Source organism: Tripterygium wilfordii, chromosome 22, assembly GCF_013401445.1.
Source record: "Tripterygium wilfordii isolate XIE 37 chromosome 22, ASM1340144v1, whole genome shotgun sequence".
NCBI lineage: Eukaryota > Viridiplantae > Streptophyta > Magnoliopsida > Celastrales > Celastraceae > Tripterygium > Tripterygium wilfordii.
This window is the reverse complement of record NC_052253.1, coordinates 4,064,991-4,074,662: the sequence shown is the minus strand read 5'-3', so window position 1 is coordinate 4,074,662 and position 9,672 is coordinate 4,064,991. Positions and strand designations below refer to the sequence as shown.

At 39.4% G+C, this 9,672-nt stretch overlaps 1 protein-coding gene across 1 annotated transcript; it reads left to right on the top strand.

The window, feature by feature from the left end:
* Positions 1-5,253: 5,253 nt before the first annotated feature.
* LOC119991852 (pentatricopeptide repeat-containing protein At1g52640, mitochondrial-like) lies at positions 5,254-8,065 on the top strand. The gene is made up of 2 exons (XM_038838345.1): positions 5,254-5,524; positions 5,687-8,065. Exon 2 carries the CDS (start codon positions 6,149-6,151, stop codon positions 7,718-7,720), a length of 1,572 nt encoding a protein of 523 aa, XP_038694273.1. The 5' UTR covers positions 5,254-5,524; positions 5,687-6,148; the 3' UTR covers positions 7,721-8,065.
* Positions 8,066-9,672: the final 1,607 nt, after the last annotated feature.

The window sequence follows — 9,672 nt, the reverse complement described above, 5'->3', positions numbered from 1 at the left end:
CTACTAGAGAGAGAAAAAAATAAAGACAAACGGAGCCCGAAGGACGTCTTCTCATCGTCTATACACCGACAACGAAAGGAAGCGGGGTTTTTCAAATGAGAGAAAAGGAGTTAGGGTTTATGTGCGAATAGGATAGTTTCGTGTGAGAAAAGGAGCTCTAGGGTTTAGGAGTTGGGGTTTACAGAAAGGAATCACAAAGCCTAGAACATATTGGTACTCATGTGCACAACAGGATTACCTTGTACTTGGAAAAACTAAGTTTTTTTGTCACTCCTTGCAATGATAGTGTTGTCTTGTTTGGAAAGTTTTTTTCTGCAATAACTATTTGTCTAACTCAATTGAATTGAAACCATATATTTTGTGTATCAATTTGTAATCACATGCACAATAGTTTTTTGGCATTTTCGAGTGAAGTAAAAAAAGAGCTTGTTTATGAATGAAGCAACAACTACATGACGGTTTTTTTAGAGGACAAATAAACTGTAGAAGGCAAAGAGCGGAAGTCACTCACAGATCAAAGTTCAAAAGTACGCAACCCACACTGCACAAATCACTTGGATAACTCCATCCAAGATCTGCAATACTGTCACAGAAATATCAGTGGAAGAAGTGTAAAGTTCTGGCTAGAAGCTAAAATGCTCTAGTGTGGAACAATACCCAAGACAACCTCTTGTGCATGAAAATGTCAAGTCGACGCTACATAGCTGTGGTCTCGAAACCCTTACTCTTGGCATAATTCAGTTGCTTTTTGAGCTCCCCACTATTTTGATTCATCTAGGTAATAAGTTACCTGCAATAAACACCATTAAATCCCACTTCAGAGACATATATTAATGTAGCTCGGATGTGTGATCTACAAAAGACTGTGAACATTAGGTTTAAAAAGGAAATGTCCGATTTCATCAAACTACACAAAAGCATTGACAAACACGTGAGGCACGTCAACCAGAGATTCCCAACAAAGATAGAAATGCCCGTTGCCAATTCAGAAAACCCAACCAAAAATGGTGACACAGATTACCTGCAAGAAATGGCAATTAATTCAGCGATCCCTCCAGAACTCTTTTGTAATTACCTAACCACTGTGTGTCACTGTCAAGTAACAAATAACAGTGGCCAATAAATTTACAACAATTAGTATATCTAGAGATAAGAATGCATCAGAAGCAAGAATAATTGAGTTTATCAATTAAATTTCAACTGTGCAGCTGCAAAAAATGCAAACAATACTCACCAAAAACAAATGTTGTCACCGAACAACAAAGGGAATAATCATCAGGAAGCAATTCTACACGAATTTTTTGCTACATTCTGTCGCACCTGAATTTATAACCCACAAGCGAGGAGATTGAGTGATCAACACAACTTGTTACAATACAATCTTTGCAAGAAAAAAAGTAACTAGGGAATACCTCCTTCATCACTCTTTCTTTTCCTTTGTGAGTATACCCTCCTCCGTCTCGCTAGTGCTGGTTACAGTTTCAAGACACCTTTATGGGTTCATAAGGTAACAAGCAAGAATATCTGAGTAGCAATTTAAATGCAGATACTGCAGGCTTATTTGCAATATTAAAGGAGTTCACACAACTAAAGCAACTCAAATAGTCAAACCAGCCATGACTGAAAGTATACAACTTAAATAACTGCATGGCTGAATAAAACAAAAACAGAAAGCAACATGTGATCGAGTTACTATTTGAAATTTTTTTGTCTAGTGAAATAACGAATTAAATCATCGAAAACCATGCAAATTCCATCTAATAAAATTTACAGAGCAGCAGTTTTGCTTAGTATTTGATATTGAAATATAAAATACAAAAGTAACAACTAGAAGAGTTACTTACAAGGGGAATGAAGCTATCATCCACCTCTGGAACTTCTTCATGTCATATTTGTCCATGTAGTGTTGGAAGGATAAGAAGTTCACTTGACCGGCTTGAGCTCTATAAAACCTCATTTCAATGCAGAGGTTACTTGGTGCAGCCAAGTCATGGCGATAGGGTGAATGATTGTATCCACTGAGAACACCACATACTAGACCATCACCCAACCATAAATGAGAGGCAATTCGCCCGGGAGTTATGGCATTGCCGCCTCGCCAGATGTATTGGAAGTCATACCAATCATTGTTACTGCTATTGTAGCAATATGTGCCCAGTACCATTTGGTATGAGCCCAGTACCATTTGGTATGAGCCCGGTACCATTTGGTCACGCTTCAGAAACACCAACCCCCGATGGGCACTGCCCCACCTTCGAAGGGCAGAGAACGATCAGGGAAATGAGACCAAACACGTTCAACTGTGTCATAGGAGAAGAGGCCGGCGGACAGGGTGGACAGAAAAATTTCACGGCCATTTTTCACAACGGCATATGCACAAATCTTAAATGGACCAGTAAGAGGAGAAGGGAAATGATGAACCGGAGGCTGAGTGGGGTAATACCCAGCATTGCACTTAGGGTCGAAGACCTCGAAATCGCGAAATGTGAGAGTTTCACTCATCACATAGAACTTGTCATTGACCGGACCAATACCATAGCGTCGAGCTTGCCGAGATTCATGCATCCTACCTTCCTAATGCCAGGAGAGGATGTGTCGTAGACATAAACATCCTTCGATAGAAGTCTGGAGTGCCCTGGAGGACATCCACAAAAAAAGTATATCTTCGAACCAAAGGCGAAGAAGTTCATAGTGACTGGGTAGGTATTCGGGAGGCGAAATAAGGGTTTGCCAAGTACTATGGGTTTACTAGTTGATCCAAGACCACGACTAGAAGTAGGAACGTCAATGGCGTAAACTTCGTACCCACCCTCATCTCTTTGCCAGACTGCCTCGCAAACAAGAAAGACCATAGATCTCGTCCTTGTGATAGACGAAGAGGCCCTTGTTTCTAAGATTAGACTCATGATCTCGATTCTGTTCTGGAAGAGTTAGGGTTTTGAGCGTCAATGGCGTGAGCCAACTCACTCGTCCCTTATTCAACAAAACAGAGAGACGGAGAATTTCAATCTAATGCGATTCGAAGATGGCCCAACCATCATTGGAACCGAACTTTGCGTTCGTTCAGAGAAATACGCGGCCCACAATTTAGAATGAACAAGCTAATCTAATCTAATCTAATGGCTTAGAGCCTTAGACATCATGAAAACCAAACTGGGCTAGATTTTCATCTAACGGGCTTCCTATATGGCCCAACATTATTAAACCAACATAGGGTTTTGAACGTAAGATTGGACTCACTCACTCACTCGTCCCTGATTCAACAAAAGAGAGAACATTCCTTGCAATTCATCTGAACTTGGCCATGATTTGGGGATTTGGTAGACAAAGTGAACATATGCCACAGCGTGAACAATGTCGCGAGTTGCAGTGCTCTTGGAGTGGGGATGGAAATCGTTATCTCAAAGTTTTACAAATATATGGATATGTTGTCTTCTTTTAGGTTTTCAAGCTTTTGCTTAGATTTTTTATTGATAGGAACCCAATTAATGGTACTGTTGTTCTAATATTGTTTCACACTTGTTTATGTTATGTGCTGTTAAATTTAACAGAACTTGCTTAGCTGGCTAACGATGTTAGCTTGAGTCGGTGCAACAACTGGTATATTAGCTAGGTTAAAATGTATCACAGGCAGTTTTGATAAAGAAATTGAAATGAAGAAGTCTTTCTTCACAACTCTCTGTGTTCTTTCTTTATGTTCTTCGTGTTTTCTCTTCTCCATTTTTACTAGGTTTAGGTTGAAAGGAGTTTATTAGTTATATTTGGCCATATTTTGATGTCTCAAACCGGTTTTCGATTCTTGATACAGTCGTTGATGCTTTTCTTGAAGAGGTTGCGGTAGCAGCTCTGCTGAAGAGAAAAAGGAGTCCCTCCGAGAAGGGGCGGGAGATGCATAGTTCACCTTCAAAAACCCCTTGAAACTTGCGAAATCTTCTTCATAGATTGTTAAAAACTAAATAAAAGTTGTAAAAAACATTGGATAATAATGGTTTATGCTTAGATTTTAGGTTTTCAGGCTTCTGCTTAAATTTTGAATATTCGGCCATATTTTGATGTCTCAAACTAGTTTTTAATTATAGATACAATCGTTGATGCTTTTCTTGAAGAGGTCTCGGTAGCAACTCCACTGAAGAGAAAAAGAAGTCCCTCAGATAAGTGACGGAGATGCATAGTTCACCTTCAAAAACTCCTTGAAACCTGCAAAAACTTCTTCTTAGAACATTAAAAACTAAATAAAAGTTGTAAAAACACTGGATAATAATGTTGTCAGGATGATGATTTACAACATTGAAATGTTAATTATTTCTCGATGTATTTGTGGATGTGTGGAATTTATTTGGTCAATATGGTAGTAGTCTAGCGCTTGTGTTTTCTTTTTCTTATGAAACTACATATGTGAAAAAATTATCCAAAATGATATATGTTTATAATTTTGGTGTCCATAATCAAGGTGGCATAAGGAGAAGTGTGGGGGACCATTCACACTTTTCTTCATGCTACCTAGATTACGAACAATTATGGATATATAGTGTTTCTGAAAAATTATTTCCTTGGTGAGGGTGAGGCGATCAAGTACTGGAGTTTACATGGATCTTCTGACCTATGTTGGTTGGAATTAAGGAAGATCCATGCATGCATTTAATTTGTTTTGGTTTTATGTTAAGTTTTTTCAAGATCATGGACTTAACATGCATTCTAGATGGGTTGGTGAGGGACATCGTCTTGAGAAGGTTACAATTGCATGCAAAAGTGTTAGAGTTGAATCATCTCGAGGGTCATGGATATACAGGAGATCGATTGCGTGGAAATAGTCATGCTCTCGGTGATACTCACTTCACTATATGCATCTCTCATGGCTAACACATGATGAGGTTGGTCTATCCACCACTCCCACCACATGGTGCTTGTTTGGTGGGCGATTCCAGGTAAATTACAACAACTACTGCTGTACCAAACGGAGCCATGGACTCCATGGACTAGATAGGACGCATCAATATACTATTTCTTGCAGGCTACAGCTACTCACGGTTACAGAGGGGCCACTTCGTGTTCACCTGATGATGGATCAGGCCTATATCTTGGCCTTGGCCTGCCAAGAATCAAGTAGCAAAACTTGATACCTCTTTTGAAGTTTGATGGGCCTATAATGGGCCTTCATCTTTAGTCCGAATGACAAGAATTAGGTCAAGAACCATATTTATATATGGGCCAACTTACAGTGGGCCCAACCATTCACTATTTCACCGACATTCACAGCCGTACGTATCCGATCTGATCTGCCTCCATCTCACCGAGATCCAATCCAACTCACAATGAACCAAAACTCCTATGCTTCGACTCCATAGCTAGATTCAGTCTATACATATACATCAATAACGAATCAAGTCGGAAAAGCTTATCTCAAATGATCGCAGTTTCTGTGAAACCCTTATTCGTTGCAATCTTCACGCTCTCTCTCGTTCTTGCCATCATTATCCTCTCTCCTTCCAACCCACTCTCTCAAGACTTGGTTTCTTCCAATTCTGTAAGTTTCTCTCCTTGATTACATATGGAATATTAAGAGTTTTTCAAAGTAAAATTGCACAAACCTGTTTTGTTGTGTGAAATTGAACAGCTGTACGGTGATGGAGTTAGTGTTATTTGGCAGTACTGTACCGTGTAATATATTCGATGTTGATTAATGCAGGGGTAAGGTGGATATATGGAATGTTCGGAGAATGGTGGAGTGGAGGCCTTGCAAATGGTGGCTTCAGTGGCATCCCACTCGTGAGTTTTAACGTTTCGGTGTTTCTGGCCTTTTATTTTGTAACTGTTGAAGAAAACGTTTCATCTGTTCCTGAATAGCTTCTTTCAAAAGGGCTTCTGCCTCTTCGGTGAATACCTTGGTAGAAGATATGATTTCTTGGAACTGAGGTTTATTTGGAATGAAATCAAGATTTTGGTGATAATTTAGGATTGATTGGTGGGCATTTATATTACTATTAGTTTTCAAACTTCAAAGTGCTGGAGGATTGAATTTTTGGTTGAGGAATGTACGTATTAGGCTGGGTACTTAAATTGTGAACTGAAAAGCTGAATTATACCCAATTTTGGAAGAGTTTCACTGTGATAGGAGTGTGTTTTGAAATCTCGCTATGTTTTGAACACTATGATGGCTATTAGATCCCTCTTCTCGAAGACGAGACCGTTGCACACTCGATTGCACTCTCATTGCATATCTTCGCCCCGAAATCTCTGCTACTTTTCTACTACTGCTTCACTGTACTCAAGCCCACCGTCCCCAGACCTCGTAAACAAGATCTCTCGCATCCTCAGTGACCACAGAATCCTACACCACGACTTGGAGCACTCTCTTAGCGCCTTCTCGTCACAAATTTCCCCAAACTTGGTTGAACAAGTCTTGAAACGCTGCAAGAATATAGGCTTCTCTGCCCATAGGTTCTTTATCTGGGCTAGGGGAATTTCAGGTTTTGAGCACAGTATCGAGAGCTGCCGCATTTTGATAGATATCTTGGGCAGCAGCAAGCAATTCGCTATATTATGGGATTTCTTGACAGAAATGAGAGACAGTGAGCGTTGCGAAATAAGCCCTGAAATTTTTTGGCTTGTTTTTAGGTCGTACAGTAGTGCCGATTCACCACGCGATGCCATTCGTGCTTTTAATAGGATGGTTGAGTTTGGTGCCAAGCCCTGTATCCATGATCTTGATCAGCTGTTGTTTGTGCTATGCAAAAGGAAGCATGTGAAGGATGCCCAAGAGTTCTTTGATAAAGTGAAGTTAGATTTTGAGCCTAGCGTTAAAACTTTTAGCATTATGGTCCGAGGCTGGGGTGATATTGGGGAATCATCGGAGGCACGCAAGTTGTTCGACGAAATGCTTCAGCATGGATGTGTTGCTGATGCACCTGCTTACAATAGCTTGTTGGAGAGTTTGTGCAAAGGAGGAAATGTAGATGAGGCATATGAGATGTTGGCGAAAATGAGGTCAAATGGCATCAAGCCGGATGCTTGTACTTATTCAACATTTATTCGTGCATATTGTGAAGTGAATGACATTCATTCAGTATTTAGGGTGCTTGATAGCATGAGGAGGTACAATCTTGTGCCCAATGTGTTTACTTACAATTGTATCATAAAAAAGCTTTGCAAGAATGATAAGGTGGAAGAGGCTTATCAACTTTTAGATGAGATGATTGAGAGGCAAGTTAAGCCGGATACATGGAGTTACAATGCAATTCAGGCTTATCATTGTGATGGCAGCGAGGTCAATGGTGCTCTTAGGTTGATTTCTAGAATGGAGAAAGAAAATTGCATGCCTGATAGGCATACTTACAATATGGTGCTCAAATTGCTAGTAAGAGTGGGCAGATTTGATAGGGCAACAGAAGTTTGGGAGAGCATGGGGGAGAGAGGATTTTATCCTTCAGTTTCAACATATGCTGTCATGATACATGGTTTATGTAAGAAGAGAGGTAAGCTAGAGGAAGCCTGTAAATACTTTGAGATAATGATTGATGAAGGTTTACCACCCTATTCTTCTACTGTCGAGTTATTAAGGAACCGGCTAATAGGATTAGGGTTTTTGGACGATATTGAAATACTTGCAGAGAAGATGGAACGAAGCACATCTTGTTCCATACAGGAGCTGGCAAAGGCAATGAGAGGTAACAAGTCTTTTAGGAGATCAAGAAGTGAAGAAACAGAGCTTGAAAGTGATTGAAAACTGGAATTATATATAGTAACAATGTTTTTCTTTACCGTCTTCTTACATCTGCCTGAGCTTGAGTTTTTGGCTGCGAGGGGAGTAGAGAGGTGGTGGGTTTTCTCTGTTGTCTTATAAATTGCCTCAGAATTCATCTCTCACAAAAACCGCGTAGCTGATCCAGAATAGGCGGTGCACTGCAGCAAACTAATCTTTTACCGACAATTATGTACCGGCGTTTGGGTCATTTGCCGTTATAGCCTTATTGTATGTTATTTTGAGATGGTCAATGCTGGCAATATCAATTGCCATTATAAACTCCATGTAAGATACGTGTAAAAAGTATAGTGTTTCATTTTTCAAGTGGCGCGCATTATTTCGTTTCCCTCTTCTATCAATGGAGGGTGTTTTTTGGATCTTTTTTGTTCTCTATTGCTAACTTCACGAACTGGAGCTATTCGAATCAATTGTGGTCTATATAATAGAACAATGGAGGACAAGAATTCAATAGTTCCCCTAGCTCACCAGTAAATAGAGAAAATGAAAGCACTGTGACTTCACATATAACTATAAGTACTCACCTTCTGAAAACTTTGGGCTACTTCTTCACCAGCCTTTTGACAGATGGATTTTTCAAGTATCTCCAGCAGACTTGACGCGCGTGCTCTACCATCATCCATACTAGTAGCAGTTTGCATTTCCCTCACAAACAAGTCCACCCACCCAGCACCATCTGCAGGAAGGTTGCTCACAGACGCAGGCAGATCTCCACCTGGTCAATTTTTCTGAAATTTTTGTGTAAACCATGTAAAAGTGTTTATCACCCTAGGGAGTCAAGAGGCTTGATTATGACCAATGCATGATTGCAGAGATCACATGAGCTACTTCAATTTATAAATCAATGGCCAAAACAATATAAAAGGGTTTTTTTTTTACTCCAGGTTCCTGCTCATTGACTGCATATAAGCTTACACCAAGTGGTTATGAATGGGGACATCTCAACAAGGACACGGGAAGCAATCCTCATGGTTACCTTCCAACACATTTATGAGAAGGTCCAGATTGTTTTAAGTGACCGCTTCCTAGGTTTCTACATGGTAAGATAAATTGTGTTCGACTTTCTTGCTTCGATCTGCTGTACTTCGTTTTGTGGTGTTTCAAGAAATAATCTCTTTTTGATGTGGATTGTGGAGGTGCTAACTGAGATTCTTTTTTCGTACAGGTTTTTAGGTTCCTGATAATGGTCCATGGAATTACAACTCCATGGGGGTGACGCATACTGTAAGCATGAAGTATGGCGTCAAGCTGGGGACCCCCCGAGAGTATTACAATGAAGACCACAGGCCAACTCATTTTCTGGAATTCAGCAACCTGGAAGAGGTGGAGGCTGCCAAGGTTGATCGGGATGATACATTCACTTGGTCTGACTACTCGGGCTTGGATTAATCAGTAATATCGTATGTAGTATTGATGCTTCGAAATGGAAGCAGTATGAAATTTTGTTGAATTGATACATGTATCTAAGGTTGTCAAAATCAGGATCTTATACAAGATCGGCGGAAGGCATGCAAAATCAAAATAGAATCGTAAGATTTTATAAAATTTAAAAAATAAATGTAAAATACTATAATTACTTATTTTTAAATAAATAATTAACATTATATAATATACTATCGTTTATAATATACTATAATTACTTATTTATTTATAGACATGCTAATATTTCACAAAATTATAATTTTTTAAGACCTCCAAAGAACTATGAAAAGCAAGCACAATAATTGTATAAGATTATATCATGTTTGTATATTAGAACCAATTATTCAACAAAAACTAGGATTAGAAACGTATGCACATGATTAGTAGACCACAACCCATAAGTCTATGACTCTATAAGAATATTAAGGTTAAGATCGGTAAAATCGTAAGGTAAGATCGGTAAATCTGATCAATTTTGGGATTTTACATCG

Bases quoted from the DNA above. Each gene is read 5' to 3' on its own strand.
- LOC119991852 (XM_038838345.1), top strand. From the start codon at position 6,149: ATGATGGCTATTAGATCCCTCTTCTCGAAGACGAGACCGTTGCACACT.